General features: G+C 44.9%; 1 protein-coding gene across 1 annotated transcript in view; it reads left to right on the top strand.

The window, feature by feature from the left end:
* Positions 1–1,072: 1,072 nt before the first annotated feature.
* si:dkeyp-77h1.4 (uncharacterized) overlaps positions 1,073–21,310 on the top strand; it is a 22,551-nt gene continuing 2,313 nt past the window's right edge. The window contains exons 1-7 of the mRNA XM_054741073.2: positions 1,073–1,211; positions 13,816–13,880; positions 15,451–15,471; positions 15,554–15,826; positions 19,059–19,179; positions 19,330–19,505; positions 19,697–19,839. Coding sequence (XP_054597048.2) covers positions 13,835–13,880; positions 15,451–15,471; positions 15,554–15,826; positions 19,059–19,179; positions 19,330–19,505; positions 19,697–19,839 — 780 coding nt within the window. The 5' untranslated portion in view covers positions 1,073–1,211; positions 13,816–13,834. The remainder of the gene's footprint in view (positions 1,212–13,815; positions 13,881–15,450; positions 15,472–15,553; positions 15,827–19,058; positions 19,180–19,329; positions 19,506–19,696; positions 19,840–21,310) is intronic.

The following is a 21,310-nucleotide window of genomic DNA, read 5'->3' on the forward strand; positions in this document are numbered from 1 at the left end:
ACACGTGTAGTCAATAGTTTAGCACTTTAGTGCATTTTAGTTAAAATTTAAATTTTCTGCCTAAAACTGTCAGCGTTGTGCCGTTGTCGGGTAAAAACTGCACTGCATTTGAATTTAAATCCGCCCTCACTATTGGCTAAGAGGTACCGTAGAACGTTAGCTGGTACCATATGATGTCACAATGTCGTTGTGAGCCTCTGTATTTGTTAGCGGCTCCGCCCTCTCGCTCTGCTAGGTAACAGCATTTGTTGCATTTTCAAACAGGAATGTGGGAGTGGAGTAATACTCTGGTAGGGGGTGACTTGCTCTTTAATATCTTATTGTTGCTGCTGCTGCTAGAGTTTAACATGAACCCAGAGAACCGAGCACATCACTCCTGTTCTCTACACTGGTTACTAAACTACAAAATCGATTTCAAAGAGCTTCTACTTGTTTATAAATCACTCAGTGGCACGGGGCTAAATGCATGTTGGATCTCCTTCCTGTATACACCCCAGCAGGGCTCTGAGATAGGAAGCAGTTAGCTGCAGAACAACGGGTCAGAACCAAACAGGGGTGAAGCTGCTTTAGCTAACAGATGGAATCAGCTTCCTCATGACCTCAAATGTGTCCCGATTCTAACTTTAAAATCAAAATGGAAAGCTTTCATGTTCATCAGCATTTGAATGAATGTTTCTTATGCTGCACCCTTTAACTTCGCCTTTTGACCTTATTCTTACATCTAATGAGAACGTGTAATGTTCTTGCTGTTCTTGTTCCTGCAGCACATTGAATTGCATCTGTGTGAAATGTATGCAAATACATCTGCCATGCCTTGATATAATAAACGTTTTGTCTCACTAAATTAAAAGAGAAAAACGATGCTGAACGTTTTAAAAATCTAAATTAAAAAAGAAAAAAGTAGAAATGAGCTGGCACTCAGAATTTGGAGAGCGTTTGTGTCTGATCTGTGCATGGATGCTGAATGATGACCATCTCGGTCTTCCAGGGGGTCCGAGGCTGTCCCGGTGTTTACCGACACCAGTCGAGTGGCTCCGAGAGCCGAACCCGACATGTTCCGCTCCTCTTCGTCGTGTTGGAGCGGTGAAGTGCGAGTCTGGAGGGGGGCGACGCTGAGTCTGAGGGGGAGGGACACAACGAGGCAGATCGCCTCTCCTGCATCCCGACATCCTCCCACTGACCGCAGCGCCTCTCCAAGCCAGCTGCAGCAGGTAGGTGAGCCGCGGAGCTGAGATTTATTTATTTGTCGCCTTCCTCCTGCGGAACATACGTGTGCGCGTGACTCGTCTGGCGCGCGACGGGTTAAATTCTGCAGTTTTCTGGGTCTGACGCGCCTGTCCCGGCTCGGATGTGACCGATCGGTACTTTCAGTCGCCAGGTTCATCAGCACCGAGAGGAAAAGGTGTGAAATCCAAGACTTTTTAAAGGCTTAAGAAGGCCTATTCTCTTTAAATCTTCAAATAATTTAAGCGCAACATAAGTTAAATTAAAATATCTGAATTAGTCTTAATAAAAAGAAAAATATTCATGTTAACGTCTCTATTTGACCTCATTTTAATTCCCCTGAGGTTAGAAAGATGTAGTGTAAATGCTGACCTGGGGTGTGTCCTCCCCTGCAGAGTCCTGCATGGCCTAAGCAACACTAGAAGTCCTTCTGTCTGCAGAAAGAAATTCTGTTTGTTTGTTGCACATCGCTCCACTGAGTCCCATCCTCACTCCCCCCCCTCGTGTCCATTGATTTGAATGGATCTGGCAGGTGCAAGCAATATGGTGGAAACATGTCTCATCCTTTAGTTCACGTCAGCGGGCTGAGTGAGGAAAAGGGTCGTCAGCTACAGGCTTCATCTAAAGAATAAACTCAACAAATGACGGGTTTGTTCAGATGAGGTGGGAGTTCTGCTGAAGTGATCCAACTTTTAAAATTTTCCAGCAAATCAGGATTTTGGTTGTGTGTTGAGGTGATATTCCCACGCTTGTCCCCCTTTTCTGTTTCTGTGCTTCGTGATTTATAAATGAGAACAGCATGTGCTCCCTTCTTCACACCTTAGCGGGGATTTGACCTCATGCCCCCCACCTTGCATACAGAAAAGTGTTAAAGTAAAAACAAAAGAGAGATGATGAAGGGACAGAGTTTGCTTTGTATGTTCCCCCACATCTGCAGCCATTGAAGGAATTTCCGCCTCTCTGAAGGCCGGGTGGGACAAAGACCTGCCTGTCCCGTTCAGCGTGCGGCGAGTTTGGAGTTTGAGGTGAACACAGGCCCGGGCTTTGATTTCAGAGTGGGATGCACTTGCTTGGATTGTGTATATTAAGGAGGAGTGGATGAAAGAGATGCAACAAAGAGGGAGATGAGAGTGAGGGAGGAGTGAGTCTTAATGAGAGAAATTGTGAGGAGGAAAAAAAAATGCGGAAAACAGGTTTTAACAGGGAATTTTAGAGATAGGAATTATGAAAAAAGTGGAAGAAAAAGGAAATAAAAACAAGTCTTGGGCTCTTTTGTGATTTCACCTTAGGTCAAAGTGGACATATTATGCAAAACTCATCTTTTGCATTCTTATGTGCTGCCATGGGACTCTGCTGACTCCATGAACACTTCAAACATTAAAAACTATGGTTTTATGATTTGTTGGCCCAAAACAAGCCGTTTCAATATGTCCCCATTTGTGATGTCACAAAATGGAAATTAGCATAGCGTATGCAAAGAAGATCTGCTGGAGGCACAGACAGCAGCTATACCCTGAGCTCCTCCCCGATATCGGAGCTTCTCAGCTTATAGCAACCTGAGCGGGGTATGGGTGGGTGTGGCCAAGTCCAACTTATATTTTAAATTAAAGGTATGCCGGAGGATGTTTCTGAATTTCAGGTAGCAACCGCTCTCTCCACGTTTTGAATTAAATTCACATTCTGTTCACAAGTAGCTGTTGGCCTTGCAGCACTTCTCCTGGCAGTGATGTGAAATGAATTTTCTCCAAATAGCAAACCGAACTTTAGCTTACCTGTCAAGCAGAAAACCGGCGACAGAGGCATCTGTGGGGGCCCAGCCTTCGCTTTCAGCGCATGCCATCATTGAAAAGAGTCTCCTAAAAAACTCACTTCGGAGGCCTTTCTCGTCTTATCATGTACTTCAAAGACCCTTTTTCCTATGCGACTCTCAAAAGAACCTGGAACCTGGTGAGAGCGGCGAGGAATGAAGGCGTATCGCTCTGCACACAAGCAGAATGTGCAGGAAGTGAAAATTAACCCAGAAACGAGCACGCACGGCGACAGCCTTGCGTGAACGCTTCACCAGAATGATTGACAGGTATGTGGACTAATGATTCAGATGATCAACCCAGAAGAAAAAGATCCTCTGCTGTACCTTTAACAGAGCCCTGACGCTTGCTATGTTCGGCCACGGACCAGGAAGTGGCACCGTCTTGTCAGCTTTCTGTGTCCTCCGGCAGAACTGATGTCTCACTATGACTACGCTAACTTTTGATGCAAATGGCAGTTCCAGCGCCACCATAGCTGCGTTACAGGTAGTACCAGAGTTGGGCAGGGTGTAACAAAAGCATTTTCCCTCAAATCTCATTTTCCCTCAAAGGAGGTCTTATCTGCATAGAGACGATGTTGGGATGAGGCAGCTTGTTTCATATAGGATGAAATCAGTCTGGCCAAGTATTACCAGTAGCAGGAATTGTGGTGAAGTAGTTCTCAAACATTCTCTACCAGGTGGAAAAGGAATCGACAAGTTCTCCACTACACAGCTAGCCTAGTGAACTAGACCAAATTCTTGCTTTGCAAGGTTTGGTCTAGGCATGCTCCATTGGAACCTCAGCAGCTCCTAACAGGACTCTGGCTAGCCAATCACAGCTCTCTAGAGGGGTTTCAAACTCATAAAGAGCTGTGATTGGTCCATAATGGTGGGCCAATCATGCTCTATCTGCTCAGTGAACAAATCACAGAGCTTTATCCGCTTTGTGGGCCAATCAGGGCACTCTATATGCCTGGTGGGTGGGATGATGCAACAGAGTGAAACAAGAGTATGTCACATTCATTATCCAGTGGAATGCGGAGATCATTTGAAAGACAACGGTAGAACCCGCCCCACAACCGAGAGCCGTCAATGGAGCATGGCCAGACTAAATAATACATTTATTTAGTCTGGCTTGCCAGGCTACTACACAGCAGGACAGGTGCAGACATGTGAAACCCGAGTCGCTGTCGCTGATCGTAACGGTCGGCTGTTGCATCGGGAAGTAGCATGAGTAAGCAGAATTCGTTTTTCAAGCTTTATTCAAATCTGCGTCCATGTGCAGTTTATCAGGCATCCATCTTAACTTCTCCTCTGCCTACTTCTCTTATCCCCTACTGCCCCCTAGTGGTAGACACAGCACAGCTCATTCTGGAAGGTACTGAAAATGTCACGAATAAAACTTTTTATATGAAAGGGAGTTAGTGCAAAGGGCTTCATTAATGTGTTTCATTTCAATCATAGAACTATTATAACTTATGAAAAAAGGTCATAAGATGTCCCCTTTAACATTTTTGCATTCTCATCTTTTTTTGCCTGATGAATTTTGCTCAGAAACACCAGATTGTGAATGAGGCCAAACGCTGCGACAAACAGATGGACTCCGTCCCCCTCTCTCCTCCATCTTCCTGCACCTCAGATCACTGCATTAGTTAAATGTCGGTCTCTACGTGGGTCAGAAATCAGCCCTTTTTCTTCTCTTTTCCAAGTCAGATGCAACAATTGCTGCCTGATCCAGCAGCTTTAGGAGGGACTAAACAGAGATGCTGTGTGAATAAAAAGCAAAGGAGGTCTTATCTGCAAAGAGACGATGTTGGGATGAGGCAGCTTGTTTCAGATAGGATGAAATCAGTGGGCTTTTAGGCTCTCTGCCCAGAGCGCAGCGATGGGGTGTGAAACAACAGTTCTTACTGTCACATTGTAACATAGAAAGGCAAGATTTTCCTCATTAAATAACAGTTAACAACAAAATTCTGTTTGCTGCTTTTCTGGAAATCTGTCGCAATCAGATGTCGCAGACATTAAAAGAGGGAGGCAGAGGCTCACAAAGAGTCATAAAAATGCTTCATCATATCCAGCCGGGTTGGGATGCTTTATGACGTCTTTCTCCCGTGTCGCACGGAGACATTTTAATCTTTACCGCATCGTGTGGCTGCAAGCACTGCAGGTGTTACCTCCCAGTCCCCTCCTGGGCTTTGCAAGGGACAACTGCAGCAAAAATCTCCTCGGTACAAACACACTTCATGTTGCTTTTGCCTCAGATGCCTCTGCAGCATCATCACAATCCCTCTTCAGGGGGCTTCAGCTAAATTCTCCCAGAGCAAACACGCTGCTCTTTCCAGACGCTTTCTGTTTTAAATTCAGCTGAGTCATTGCAACGGACCCCGTGACTTTCTGGTTTACCTTGAGGTTTATGGATTATTCTGTGTTTAGGAGTAGAGATACAGGATAAATAAATGGTGCATGATGACAAGCCGGGGCCAGATGGCTCTCATAAACATGCGCACGGTCTTTCGAGATTACGATCCGTGACGTGAAAAAGGCTTTCTCATCACAACACGCTGCTGTTGACCAGCAACCACTTTAATGTCAGGTTTTTAATTTGCAGACGGTAAATTTCCCTGCAGATAGATTGGATATCTAAAGGATTGTGGCTCTAACTTCCAGTCTTTTATTTCCAGGCTTTTGCTGCTTTGATGCTGCAGAGTCTGCCTTTGACTGACTGCCACTCTTCTTCAGTGCTTTTATGTAGCCCCGGCTCTTTGATGCACACACCCTGATTAGGGGCGGTTCTTGGAGGCGGGGCTGCTCTGTTAGAAAGGCCCGTTTGTAAGAAAACATTACAAACATACCTGTACGTATTTCTAATTTTACTGAATAATTGCAACACTGTAATAAACCAAACCCATCCCAGACCAAGGTGAGACAGGTTGGGCGCCTACTGATGTGAAAGTGTAAAAAAACAAACAAAATTAAAGAGCAAGTCGCCTCCTACCAGAGTCTTAAGCCTGGTTCATGCTTCTCCGTCAGCTCCACAAGGGACAGACACGCACGGATTGACGGAAGCGTTTTGCTCTCATACTTCTCCGTCTCCCGGAGAGCGTTGCAAAGCAATTGCCCGGCAGGACAACAGAGGGCGTAGCGCTGTTCTGTGGTATCCTGTCATGTATCGGTCCAAGATCGTGTGTTTATATTGTGTTTTTTGTGTATATAAGAGACTTTTAACACGGACATATTTGTCTCTCATTCTCCCACCGCTTCATGCGCTCCCCACCTCTAAACCCACGTTTCCTGTCATTTCCATCCACAAATAAAACTCTTGCTGCGCATCTTTTCACTCCTCCAGTCACGGGAGGATGAAACATTCATGTTTTTAGAGTTTTTTCGCGAGATATTCTTCAAGCTTCTCCGTGTCTGCCGCTAGTTATCCTCGGCTCTCTTTGCAATGGCGGCGCTGTAAACAACAGCGGCGTCCTGACCAATCACAAGCTTGCGTAATCCGTCTCGTTCGACGGATGTTTAAAAAAGTGGGCTCGACTCCGTACGTACTTGCGTGCCCTACGCAAGGACGGATAATGGCGTTGCGTGTCTCCGCACTGACGCAGACGGAGAAGCATAAATCAGGCTTTACTCCACCCCCACTCGCCATTTGAAAAAATGCAACAAATGCGGTTGCCTGGCAGACCAAGAGGGCAAATGACGGGTTTTTGGCCATCTCTGCAGGCAAGAGTCATACAACACAAGTCCACAACTGTCCAAAAGTAAGGAAAGACACTGAAACATACGTGCAGTTTTTTGAGACGTTACACAAGAACTTGCCACGAAGTGCTGCCTTGATGTCCAGGGCACCGTATTACAGAGTTTGTCCCCAAGTCTGTCTCCTTGTTACCAAAGTCTCTTCTTGCATACCGAACGCCAGAGACTGTGCAGCTATCTCCAGTGCAACTACAGGCAGCATGCAGGGATTTCTGTGTCGATGACCTCAGCGAATCACAGATGAAAGCAGTAGAGGAGGAGACCAGGGCCCAGAGCTCATCATCCATCTGGTACAGCCAAAGAGCAGGAAGAACAACAGCTTCTAAACTAAAACAAGTTTTGCAGAGCAGTCATGAAAGACCATCCAGGGCTTTGATCAAGTCCATATGCTACCCAGATACACAAAAGCCATGTACAGCAGCAATAAGATATGGCTGTGGTTTCGAAGCAGCAGCCAGAGAACAGTACGAACATGTCCAGCGTGAACTCCACAGTGGGCTGTGGCTAAACGCAAAATGGCCATGCATGGGAGCCTCACCAGATGGAGTCGTTTCATGTGACTGTCATGGAACCGGGGTGTGTGAAATCAAGTGTCCACAGAGCAAACAGCATGAAGTCAGCCTGAGGATGTGTGCTGGACAGCCTGGCTTTTGTCTCATCAAGGAAGGAGATGTTGTGCAACTTGACAGGAATCATTATCAGGTCCAGGCTCAGCTCCACATAGCAGATGTGCAATATTGTGATTTCATTGTTTGGAACAAAAAATGACATTCATGTTGAAAGAATTCTGCCAGATGTTCAGCTCTGGGAAACGGCAATCCCCAAAGTTCAGCTGTACTTCACACACTGCATCCTACCTGAAATACTGGGACAGAAATTCACAAGTGAATGAATACCGTAAATCCTCTAATACAGGCCCGGGCCTGTATTTGACTCAAGCTCATCAAGCTCCAGGCCTTTTTTGGAAGGAGGACCAGAATTAGAGGCAGGGCTCAATTTCTATTTGAGCAAAATGAACTAATGGTTCGCTGGAGTTTTTGACAATTAAAATTGCGCCCACATTTTCAAAGTTAAACACATTTCTTTTAACAACGGTAGTTTCTGCTTCAGCCCTCTCCCCCCTCCCCCTGCGCAGCGGCTGCAAACTCACTGATGCGCCTGCAGCCTCTCGGAGTTCCTGCTGCTCTAAACATTAAAATAATAATTTCATTTTCTGTTCCTCACTTCTGATTACCTTCAATGGTGTCTGTTTGTTGCAACCACCAGGTACAAAAACTAACTTGTTTTTATTTGACTATTTTTCTGTCCTGTCTCTGTTTATTATCTTCCTGCATCTCCTCTCAATCCTAAAGAAAAACTGCTACCTGGGTTCATATATATTCACCTCATGAGTTACCTTTGAACTGCAGTTCTAAAAGATCTACCGACCGCAAAAACAGCGGAGTGCTCGCCGGCCTCATCAGTTAGGTGCGTCACCGAGGACAAAACAGGTGATGCGCCCCGATCCACAGCAGCGAAAGGCATCAGGCAGAAATAAAAGACAGAACACATAAAAGGAAATGAGCCGACATGAACGATCGAGTGTTAAATTAGTTTTTGAGGTGGTGACACCTGATTTGATAATGTTACTGTGGCCGTGCTCAGGACGCAGATGACTGGAGCGCGTCAACAATCAGAGCTTTGCATGCGCAAGCTGGTTAAGGTTAGGATGGGGGTGAGGGGAAGGTTAAATTTCAAGAGGGTAAACGTCACAATTTGGTTAAATGTTCGTTTTACGTCGGGTGTCAGTACCGACGCTTTGGCACAGCGCGTTGCTTCCTGACGCACAGGAGCTCGTCACCTGCTGACAGCAGGCTGCTGTCTTTTCCGAGGACTGCATCTTGCCGGTCATTATCACGTGACAGCGACTAGTCGATGACAGGTATAAAAAGTCACTATAGAGCGGTGAAGTCGACTAGTGACTAGTTCATACAACCCCTGCTACTGCTCCCCAGTGTTCTGCAGTATAATCAGCACGTTCTCTTTGAACTTGATATCAAATTTTCGCCTCCTCTTTGTCTCCACACGGTTAAAGTTACCCTCACAGCCTATCACTGGCAAATCAAAAGTGAGACGGATGACACAACCGCCCCCCGTACTTGCTTGTTACCACATTTCACCCGGCCACAATAAAAAAACCGGCCATTATTCACCTCCGCCGTCTCTGACACCGGCCAAAATATGATACCCGGCCATTAATTAAATACAGGCTAATATTAGAGGATTTACGGTATTCAAAAATGTCGGAAACAAATATTAGAGGGTTGTTTGATGACTTTAAAACAATTGTGAATGATGTTTGAATCTGTTTTTAATAAAATCCCCACAGAGTGATGGGTGCAAGCCTTTTGCTAACTTGCTATGTTTCAGCTACATCTTTAGCATTCTTTATTTTACCCCACACCTGAGATGCAGTGCAGGAACATGACCCCAGGAGTCTGACAAGCTTGAATAGAACATCTGTCAAAACATGTCACATCATGAAGGGTACATGTGTGGCTGAAAAATGTCATGAAGACTTTGTGTGAGGAAAAGAAAATGTTTACCCATATGTAATGAATTAAATTACATGTTATTTAATAAGCCATAAGGTGTCGGATTCCATAGGAAATATGAAATCCACCTTATGGATCTGTGAGGTTAATTAAACCAGAAGATTGGAACTTTTTAATGCAGAGATTAGATAACAGCTTCGTATTCACTCAGAGACGACAGAAGAGAGAGAGTCAAGTTTAAAAGTTAAGTTTGTTACTAACAAATTAAACTAGACTGACTTTAAAACTAAATGTATGGTGTAACTAAAGTGGATGAGACGGTGAATGGGATGACGTGATGTTGATCAGAACCCGCAAATCCGAAGAAGCGATTAGTTCTGATGGGAACTGAAGGTGATGTCTTCGCGTTAAGCTTTGGTTAGGAGATTCATAAACACATTCGACGCCATTTGCCGGTCTACATACCCTGAGCGGAAGTCCCCGTCTAGATCAGGAGGTGTAAAGGTCCAGCTTGACCTTATGGAGCCGGAGCATGTAGAAGAAGCCACGGCAGCCGACCACCCGTCTTGAGATACTTCCGGGCCACGACATCTTGTTGGCGTCTGGTGAGACCCGAGCCTGGGTCTTGATGGTTCAGCTTTTATTCTGAAGGGAACTGTTGCCGCTGGTTGGTATAGCGACAAATTTTTCAGCTTGTCGTTGTTCTTTTGGTTAAAGAGTTTAGATCAAGATTGGCCCCTCCGTCACTTTCTCTGGAACGCTTTGAACTGGCGTTAGAGCTGATGTGGCATAGTTTTATACTTCGGATGTTATGGTTTATTGTCGAATGAAAAATTACCAAACACCATCAGAACCACGTCTCCGTCAGACCTGTAAGATTCTGATTGGATCAGTGAAAGTAATGTGTCATGTCTTTTAACGCTACGTGAAATGAGTCCTGTTGGAACCCTTAAAGTCACAGCACTTATTATTTCTATAGGATCATAATAATGTGATTAATATTTTGATTTCACAGATCGGTCACATCTTATTTATTGACTAACACTTTGATAGATTAGCTTTATTAAAATAGAGTTCTTTGATTAATTAAAAGAAAAGAGTTCATTCTTCATTCTTTTGTTGAGCTGAAAATAAGCTGGTTAGAAGGAATGCATGAGACCTTGAGACTTATCTCATGCAGACTAGTCTTGAGCAAAGAAGGGAAAGTCATTCCGTTCCGTTACACAACATTAGAAATGTACACTGAAAAATCAAAACTTATGTGTTCCAAAAGGGATTCCATTGACGTTACTCCAGAGGGACAATAGACGCAGAAATGTTGGTCAGCGCACAGCAAATTACAGCAATTTTGTCAACCAATGCAAGTGAGTCAGTTGATTTGACAGCCATGTGCTCAGTAGGCATAGCCCTATACTTTGCAAAATCTGGTACTTTCTCCTAAATAGACCTATTGCTCTTTCTACATGAATACGAACACTTGCCAGTTTCCTTGTTTGATCAACCTCAAAAGCAGACTGTTGCTTTTTCCCTTTTGTGAAAGCAGGCATCTTTAAAGAAGCACAGAAAACCCCTACACTGTCTTCAACAGTGAATCCTCCATCTGCAAGTACAATATCTCCTGGTAACAGCTTGTTCAAGATGCCACATTCCTCTGTTATTTGTTTGTCACTGGTCCTCCCTCCCCACGCACTTGAAATATAGGTGACATAACCCTGAGGAGCAATACCAATAAGACATTTAATTGTGTTGTGGTGCTTCTAATTTGACCAAGTTTGTGCTCTTGCCATAAAGTTGGTAGGCCTTTCAGTGAATACTTCAAAACAGTCTAATATCACTGCAACTTTGAGTCCAAAGGCTTTCCTGAATGACATGGGCGTGGTTGATTGTATTATTTATCGGTCAGGCCACTCAATGAGGAAATCCAGTTTGTTATGGAGAACGTGTGTCATCTTTATCCAAATTCGAGACACAGTTGCTGTTGACACATTGAATCAGTAGGCAAGGTCTTGGAGATGAAGAATTAATCTGAGATGCATAAGTACCATCGTGAACTGCTCAAACTTGGAGAGAGCAGATAACGATGATGCAGTGATGTGCTGTTCACAGAGCTTAAAAATTTGCATCAAAACTAAAAAAGTGGGCAAGCCAGTGTAGAACCTTTGGGCCATTCCCATCTGTACCTGGTCGGCCCTGCCCAGATAGCTCCAGTCGGCCCCAGCCTGGCCCGGTTGTTTCTACACATCCTTGCTTAGGTATGCAAGGAATGCAGTCAGAGACATTTTCAGCTTCTAGGTAATCAGCATGATAATGAATGATAATGAATTGAGCATGCCTTAAGCCCATGTGGCCTTGCTGTAATGGAAGGTGTGAATTTTCTGTCAGCAGTGGGTGTGTTGGCCCTGGTCAGCCTGAAGCAGACCACCTCAGAAAGAGGGCTGGAAAAACAGTCTTGTTGCACCCTGAAAAATGGCAGGCCACCAAGATATGTAATGGGCCATTCCCATCTGTACCGGGTCGGCCCGGGCCGGGTAGCCCCAGTCAGCCCCAGCCTGGCCCGGTTGATTCCACATATCCTTGTCTTAAGCCCATGTGGGCTGATTCTACCCACCAATCAGAGGCTTGCTCTAATGGAAGGTGTGAATTTGCTGTCAGCAGTGGGTGTGTTGGCCCTGGTCGGCCTGAAGCAGACCCCCTCGAGAAGAGGGCTGAGAATGAGCCTTGGTTGGCCCGGAAAAATACCAGGCCACCCAGATATGTAAACAACCTACGCCACCCGGCCCGGGCCAACCCGGTACAGATGGGAATGGCCCATAAGCAAGCTATGCTATCCGGGCTGGGCCGACCAGGTACAGATGGGAATGGCCCATCGGATCCGGCCCGGCCCGGATAGCATAGCTTTGTTTTCTCGTTGTCCTGGAAGGTTTCCTAAAAATTTAAATAGTGGGGAGCCAGAAAAATGATCCAGTATCCACATATATGACGTCATTTATGGACTCAGCTTTGCGGGCATTCTATGAGCAGAGAGGATGCAGCGGTGATGGCTCGAATACTCCAGCTGCGTCCTGCGCGCGGCCGCTGTTATATTCACAAAATCGCGCCACCAAAACAAAGTCATTCGTTTGCAATCGTTTATATCAGCCCATATTCTCTGGTACTTCATGTACTTTTCAGCTGAGTTCATAATCTGGGCCCCGGTGATTTCAACTCATTGCTGCTTGTCATGACTCCCAATCCTTCATCCTCCTCTGCCTTCATGCAGCACACCTGGTCTCATCATCAAGCCCCAGCCAAGCCCTGTTTCCCTGACTACCACAATCGGCTTCATCCACTTCACCTGCTTCTGATTCCTCAGCTCATCACTCACACCTGTTTCCCCTGCTACAAAAGAACCAGCCATCCAGTCATTCAGTGCCAGATTATTGAAGACTTCGTGCCAGTAAATTCTCCAGCAATTCACCCTGCCTGGTCTCTGCCTCCGGACCTTGTTTTTCTCCTGACCCCTGTCTGAACTCTGCTTGCCTCCACGACCTTCGCCTGTCCTCAACCTCGCCTCTTGCCTGTTCCCCGCATCTGCATGTCCAATCTGGTTTTGACTCTCGCCTCCTCTCCGACTCTGTCTCCAGCCTCGCCCAACCCTGCTAACTCTGCTTCAAATAAAGACTTTTTTAAATATATTTTTACTGTGTTTGGCGTCTTCACGGGTCTTCCTAGTTCAGTTAGTGACAGCTGCTGGTTCGGTAGATCCCTTTGGCTGATTAGTTAGAAAGTAGGAAATATAGGAAACAGTTTTTCTGGAAGACGGAGAAAACATGCAGCATGCAGGAAGGTTAGAGAGAGAGAGGGCCGGAAATTATTCAAATAAAATCAAGAAAAAAAAGTAGGTAGATTTATCCCCAATACACATATTTACCAGTGAAAGGCAATAATATAAAAGCATTTAATATTTATACTAGTGATAGAATCAGATCACCCCAGAAGTCAGTCCCACATCCAGGGCCGTATCAAGGCATTTGGGGACCAAGGCAAATATAGGCTTGGAGCCCCCACCACCTCACTCCCTGCTCAGATGGCCTATAAGATGGCAGCGTGCTGAGAGTACAGATTGTTGTTGCTTTTATTTAATAAACAATCACTTTAAAGCCCTGTTATTATATCTGACTGTTTTTAACAGCAACCCTAGCTCAGACACCACATCACCTTCCACATATATGTCATGAGCTCACTGAGCGTCACATTACCAGATTCATATTGAAGTTGTACTGGTGAAAGTAACTTAAAGTTATGCAAACGTAGTGTAATGCCTTACATTTTAAAATCAGTAATAGTAATGAATTACTTTAAAATGAGAGTAACAAGTAATAATGCATTACAGTTTTGAAGTTACTTGCCCAACACTGGTGGTTTAAGATATTTATAAAAAATAAACGTAAGTTTCTTTGCCTTTGGAAAGTTCCTCATCAAGAATTTTCTGTTGATTCCACTGAAAATTTCTCCTTTCCTCTTTCATTTCAGACACAAAGAATCAAACAAGATGATGTCATTCGGCGTGATCACGCTGAGTTTGCTCATCACTGCAGGTATGTTTAGATTAAATGATAAATCACTTACACCTGTCACTGATATAAAAATACGATGAACTGTTCATCGGTTTTAGTGAACTGGTAGCATGATCTGAAAACAAAGATTTATTTAGTACTTCACATTTTCAGGTCTGTTATTAGCTACTACGTGCACTCAGAGGCGTCGCGTAAAAATATTTAGATTTTCACATGACAGTTGCATGGGCTTTAAAGTAAAATGAGAGTTCAAGAGGTGTTGTTTTGGTTATTTGCTTTAATGTGTGAAATTAAAATAAATAACTATTTTTAACTCGTTTATTTGAGTTTCTGCCCTGCAGACGGCCTCTTGGATTGTGAGAAACTGTCTTACTCAGTTCTTGTAGAAATGAAGGTGTGTTCGGATTTTGTCTCCCATCTGCTGCTCCTCTCTTCAACTCTTTTCAATAACTCATTCACTGCCAGCCGATTCCTGATCGCTAACGGCCTTCGCTGCCAGCGTTTCTCACCGTTTTTACTGTTTTTTTTTTAAGAGTCACAGAACGTTGCGCACTAGGATTATGTCGATGCCAACGGGGCCGGCGTTAGGCCCGGCTACTTGGGCTGAAGTCCCGGATGTTTCATGAAAAGCCCCGGATCTAAAACGTGGAAGTAACATGCAGTACCAAAGTCCAACAGAGAGGGAGCAGCTGGCAGTAGTCTGTATGCAGCCTGCCTGAGCCTCCACCACTGAAGAAGAAGCCCTTCAGCAGCCGGCTTCTTCTACACTCTCTGCCTGAAACGCATGAGTGAAGATGGACATAAGGACGTTTTTTAGACAAAAAGTACCGTGACAGAACCCCAGCTTTGATGAGACTGGTGTTGACTCAGGTTTGTGAGTCTTATTTGAAAATATTTGTTGTGCTGCTGGTTTGCCTAAAATTAGCTTATCAGGTAACGTTGTTGGAGAAAGAAAGGGAATATTTACTATCATCTCACACTAAACGCTAACAGGAACAATACTCTGCCCTGAATATGCTCAATATGTAGCTTCAGATTAAAAATTATGTGGTACAAGACAAATATATATGATGTTGACTGGTGCGTGTCACGTGTGTGTGTGTGTGTGTGTGTGCGTGCGTGCGTGTGCGCGCACACGTGTGTGTTAAGCCCCGAATCTTCTTCAGTCCTAAATCCGCCCCTGGATGCCAAAACAACCAAAACAACGCGGAGACTCACCTCTTACGTCAGGAAGAATCCGTGTGTTTCGAGCGTTATCCGTTCTTTCATAATCCGTAGTTGAATTGTGATCGGCAGTCGCTTTTCCGGTTCGCGCCTCACGTTTTTTTACAGGAACGGCCCAAAACGATCTCCTAATACATGGATGGTCTGCTTCCTGATCACGTGACGTGTGACGTATGCGAATGAAGATCGGCTTCAGGGCTGAGATGTTTGTTCTCTCAGCGCGGGGGCTCGTTCTAATGCTCAAACAGTAAAAACATGCAAATGACGACTTTAGTCGTCAATGGCAGTGAGTGAGTTAAAGGAAACGCGATAGAAGTAATTAATTGTATATTTTTCTTAACTGTCAACTACTGTTTTCCTCTTGCAGGTTTTTCTGCACCTATGAAAGGTAAAACTCTTGTTTCAGTGCAGTTTTGATTCTGACTCATTGGTGTTCCACTGACTGCAAATGTTTCCTCCACCCAATCCAGGCGATGAGGAAGCAGTGATGTTATTCCGTGGGGAGGATTTCCACATCTTGCTGCCATCTCCCGAGGCGGAGGTCACATTCAAGAACCGCTCGGACCCCCGAAAGCCCCTGGTCCTGATGAAGAATGGCAAGGCGATCGGCAGTTGGGCTAAACTCAACCAGCTCTCCACCCACCTCGTTATAAATTCTGTGAGTGAGGGCGACGAGGGGCTGTACACCGTGATGAATCCAAAAAGTCCAGATGATGTCCGGCAGATTTCACTCATAGTCCGAGGTACTGGCCACTGTTCCTAGAACTTTTAACTAATTTTGTTTAGCTTTACAAGCTTTTTGTTAATTCTTCTAATTCTTCTTTTCACTTATTATTTTTAAAAACAGTCGGTGCATGCTGAACATGAAAACAGTCTCCCACACCTACCTCCTGCTTTAGCTTATGATAGAAAACAGATGGTGAAACTCTAGGATTAAAAAGTCCTGACAGATCTACGGCACCCTATCACTTAAGCTTGGTTTATGCTTGACGCATTCACTTTCCGCGCGGTGATGCGGCTCGCGGATGGAACGCGCTTCACAACTCGCAGCTTTTATGGTTCGTGCGGCTCGTGTCTGCGGTGAGCCAATATTCTCCCAAACTGTAGGGGGCAGCATGGAGCTCTACGGCATGCACCCAACACTACACCATAGTAGAAGTAGAAATTACTGTTTTCAACATGGCATTCCAGCATTTTTAACAGCGTTCTCGTCTTTTCCGACAGTGCGAGCTATTTCTTTCCAAGAATTATTAACAACATGTTGATCACGGTGATCTCTGAGAGCTGAATCATACAAATGTCTGTATTTACGAACCTCTGCCATACTAAATCTTGCCGGTCCGCCATGTTTTTCCGCGTCTGTCCGTCCGCGTGGTTAGAAATTTTCCGAGGTGCGCGTTGCGGAAATTCTGGGCCGTGCGGAGACGCGGTGGAGGGGCGTGGTTGTTAAAATGACGCAAAATGACGCAACTTTTCCGCGTGGAGCCGTGCGGACCTCGCGGACGCGTCAAGCATAAACCAGCCTTTAGCGTTCATGGGCTCACCCATCTGGACTCACGACGGGGAAGGCTTTTGTTGGTTTAGTGTCCAGGAAACAGCAGAGAACGTCTTAGCTATCAAAAGCTAGCCATTAGCATTAGCAGCTTCATCACACAGCTGAACTCCTCCAGGCTCGTGTTATTTGTGGAGATAAAACGTCAACGTTGCAGAGCAAACAGAGTTTGTGGTAGAGTCACATTGCTGTCAGCCAATCAGAGGTGAGATGTCCAAATATCAGGAAGTAAGACTCCAGATGAAGTGTTCTCTGTTTTTCACAGTTCTCTGTGAGACAACAAAGCCCTGTGATTTATGTAGTGGGGGGGGGGGGGGGGGGGACGACTCCATTTTTTGGTGTTGGGAGTTAAGTAACGACAAATTTAAAGCAGTGTGAACGTGTTTTTTTTTTTCTTTCCCTTCCATTCTGCTTCACCAGCTACTCTTCCAATTTTACAAATGTCAGGTGGCCTGGCAAGCCACCCTCTATATGTGAATATATAGTCTGGCCACAACCCATTGATGGCACTCAGTCATGGGGCGGGATCTACAGTTGTCTTTCAATTTGTCCGCATGCTATTGGACGACAAACAATGTGACGTACCCACTGCTACGGATGTCAGTCAAAGAGGCAGTCCACCATACTCTATCAAAGAAGACGCAAATACTTCCTTTTTCTAAACAAACTTAAGTACATTTATCTGCTCTTGACTCAAAGGAAAGTCCACGCAGTAACATCTCGCCCAGAAAACCATTAGGGCATTGTGATTGGACCATCAAAGATGTCAGTCAACAGGGCAGACCACCATACGCTGTCGGCGTAGATGCAACATCCCGCCCACCAAACACATAGAGCTCTGTGACTGAACTGGAACCAGACTGTCCGGGGCTACGGAGGTTCTAATGGGGCGTGGCTAGACCGGCGTGCAGAGCAAAATCCGTGCCTCGAGGGCCGGTACCCTGTGCATTTTAATGGTTTCTCTGGTCCACCACACTTGATTCAGTGGTTGAATCACCTGTGCAGCAGCTCATCAGGCTCTGCAGAAACCTGTTAATCACCTACTGATTGAAATCTTGTGTGCTGAAGCAGGGTTAAAACCAAAATGGGCTGGAAACCGGCCCTCGAGGCCCGGAACTGAATAGCCCTGGTCTAGATTGTAGGTTAAATGTTGGTTGCTTTGGGTGACGTCTGCCAATGTCATTTACTACATAGTTACAACCAGTCAGCTTGACTTAACCAAGTTCCACTCTGCGACTCTACCGGATTATTCTGAGTGTCCAACCCAACTCAGGCACTCCGTTGGTTCTTGAGAATGGCCCACAAAATGATCCTTTTAGGCTTTATATGCTTAAGTGGACTAATTTTAACTTTTAACCTGTAGTGTGTGGACATTTGGCTGGTCTACGCAATGACAAAATACCCTTAAATGTGGTTTTAGAGAAAATGGTAAAACGGCCTGTATTTGATATAGTGCCTTCTAGAGTCCTGGAACCCCCCAAGGCGCTTTACAACACAATCAGTCATTCACCCATTCACACACACATTCACACACTGGTGGGGATGAGCTACAATGTAGCCACAGCTGCCCTGGGGCGCACTGACAGAGGCAAGGCTGCCGAGCACTGGCGCCACCGGTCCCTCCGACCACCACCAGCAGGCAACGTGGGTTAAGTGTCTTGCCCAAGGACACAATGACAGTGACAGACTGAGCGGGGCTCGAACCTGCAACCTTCCGATTACGGGGCGAGCACTTAACTCCTGTGCCACCGTCGCCCCAGGTATGGTGTAACTTAACTTTTGGTTTAGATTAGAGTTTTGAATAGAACAGCATTGGTTATGGTTAAGGTTAGGGAATGGGTTAGTTATAGTGGAGTCACTAAAATGAATGGTCAACGGAGGGTCCACTCAAGGATACAGAGAGAAGTGTGTGTGTGTGTGTGTGTGTGTGTGTGTGTGTGTGTGTGTGTGTGTGTGTGTGTGTGTGTGTGTGTGTGTGTGTGTGTGTGTGTGTGTGAGTGTGTGTGTGTGTGTGAGTGTGAGTGTGTGTGAGTGTGTGTGAGAGTGATGGACCTGCCAGGCCTTAATTACCCAGTACTTTAACCATCAACCTACTCCTCTTTCCTTTTATTCCTGCTGTGCTTTTGTCTTTATCTTGTCTTTCTTTTTGCTTCCATGTGATTTTTATGTCTACCCGCTCATTCCCAGAATCCTGTTATTTTTAGATTTTTGCTCTCTCGTTTTTTCTCCTCTTACATTTGGTCCCCTTTTAGCCACATCTCAGTCTTTCACCCCTAAACTCTCCTCTTTCTCGCTCACTTCGGTCATTTCATGCAAATAATCTGCGTTCACTCGCGGACTAATTTCCTGTCTAATTTAATTAACTTTTGGTGCTTCCTCTAATTTAAAGCCAAAACATTTATCCCCATGGTATTATCTTTCAGACTGCACCGTTGAGGACATTGTCAAATATGGAGGCAACTTCAAAATTCCTCTGCTGGGGGAGACTTCTTTCATCACACTGGAGCACAGGCCCAGTGCAGTGGAGGCCACCCAGACAGCTAGGTAGAGTCAGCAAATCCACGCTGATCTTTTGAACTCACAAATCCGTACTGACATTTCTCCAGCGGTGATGCTCGTGTGGTGGGACGTGTCTGAGAGATATCAAGAAAAGGTTGAGAAAAGTTCACCCTCTCTGGCTTTTCTTCCCCGCAGTCCAGCCTTTGTGGTGATGACTGCCACAGGGCTTCCCACGGAGCCGTATCGAGGGCGAATCAGCAGCACTGAGCGTTTTATCACCCTCCACGCAGTTACAGGTGCAGACGAGGGGAGTTACACTGTCAGAGATATCAGAGGAGCGATCCAGATTAAAGTGTGTCTAAATGTTAAAGGTGAGAATAAAAATTAAATTTTGTTTCAAATGTTTGAAGTTGTTGTTGCAGTAGATTTTGTGCTGCTTTGGCTTGCCGTAACGGATGTTTTTAAAGACTTGAACGTTATTGGGAGACTAAAGCACTTAGTCTGTAAACAGATATGCAGGTATCGAATGACCCGCCTCCTCTCTTGTCTGTTTTTGTCTCAGAGCACACAAAGTTTGTGACCTTGCCGCTTGGAGAGGAGCTGAAGATCCAGCTGATTCTCAACAGCTCTTTGGTCCAACTCCATTACACTCCTGCTTCCGACTCCTCACCCCATCTGCTTATGGATAAAGGAAATTTTACGAATGTAACTACAATTTTTCATACTTATAAACCACAATGAGGGCATTGAAAAGGGTGAAAATGTTACAAATGGAGAAAAAACCTTCATAAAAGAAACCCAATAACAAAAATTAGATTGTAATATTTCTATGGTCATCGATTTGTTGGGACAAAAATTACATGCAAATAATCTGCGTTCACTCGCTGACTAATTTTCTGTCTACTTTGATTAACTTTTGGTGCTTCCTCTAATTTAAGGCCAAAAAATGTGGTTTGAGTCAGTAAATAAATTTAAAGGCACCATATGTAAGAATTTTACCGTGAAATAGTCACAAAACAGTTTATATGGGAAGAAAAATGTCTCAAAAAATCTGAGTGTGTTTAACTAGATTTGTGTGGGTGTGTTTAGATCTCTGTGTGTGTAGAGATAGATCTACGCATGTGCACCTCTTGATTTGTAACTTGCGTTAAACACGCACATTTCTTTTGAGGCTTTTTTCTTGCCATAGTTTCATGTCTCTATCATGTTGGAAGGAAGTTTACATTGAAACAGATTGCTTTCTCTGCCGGCTGGGTGGATGTCAGTTTTTCCCTTCTTATAAAAACAAAAGACGGACCTAGTTGTTGTTTACAATCCGTGAGCCCGCGGGGTTGTCGAGTCTGCGCCAGCTAAAGCTGCAACGCTGGCATTTGTAGTTCGACACCAACGGTCAAAAACGCAATAACAGGAGGTTGTACTACATAGAAGCCACGACACCTTTCTGTTTTACTTCATTATCAGATAAAGAAGGCTAGAGGCTAATGTTGAGCTAATGATGCTAACGGTGAAGGAGAAGCAGTCAGCTCTAAAATTGATCTCTAGCTACTTTCTCAATTACCAACAACTTGATATCACAGTGAAACATATTTATCCACATATTAACTTACTGTGTATGACTCAGCTTCGATCGCCATCTAGAACCTTATGGTGGTGAGCCAGAGCTTGCAGCAGCCATTAAAATCACAGAACGGGAGTGAGAAAATCACCCGTGTGCTTAGAAAATGAGCTGCAGTACCCAAATTTGACCCCAGGATGTCATTCCTACTTCGTTCTTAACATATTGCACCTTTAAAAGCTGAGTAGTTTTTTTCTGTAGGAGGAACATCATCCAGGTGCGAGAGGGTCATCAGAGCATCATGTTTCCATCTCCAGCTTCTTCTCGAATTAAAACGACACAAAAGTCCCACATTTTCTCCAGTCTTCCTTTGTAGCCTCAGAAGGTCTGCCATTGGCTGAACTGCTTCATGTCTTGCCAATCGGGCTTAACACCAGAGCTGCGACAAAGAAAACTACAAAGATGGCATCGGCTCGGGAACGCCGCTCCTTTGAAACTGCTTTGGGATCAGCTGTGGGCGATGTAGACTTGAGCTTTTCTTGGATGCATGAGCCTTTCGAAAAAGGACGTATTTGCTTCTTCTTTTACCGTATTTGGCGGACTTGCATCAGCAGGTCATAC

This window comes from Nothobranchius furzeri, chromosome 5, assembly GCF_043380555.1.
Source record: "Nothobranchius furzeri strain GRZ-AD chromosome 5, NfurGRZ-RIMD1, whole genome shotgun sequence".
Lineage (NCBI taxonomy): Eukaryota > Metazoa > Chordata > Actinopteri > Cyprinodontiformes > Nothobranchiidae > Nothobranchius > Nothobranchius furzeri.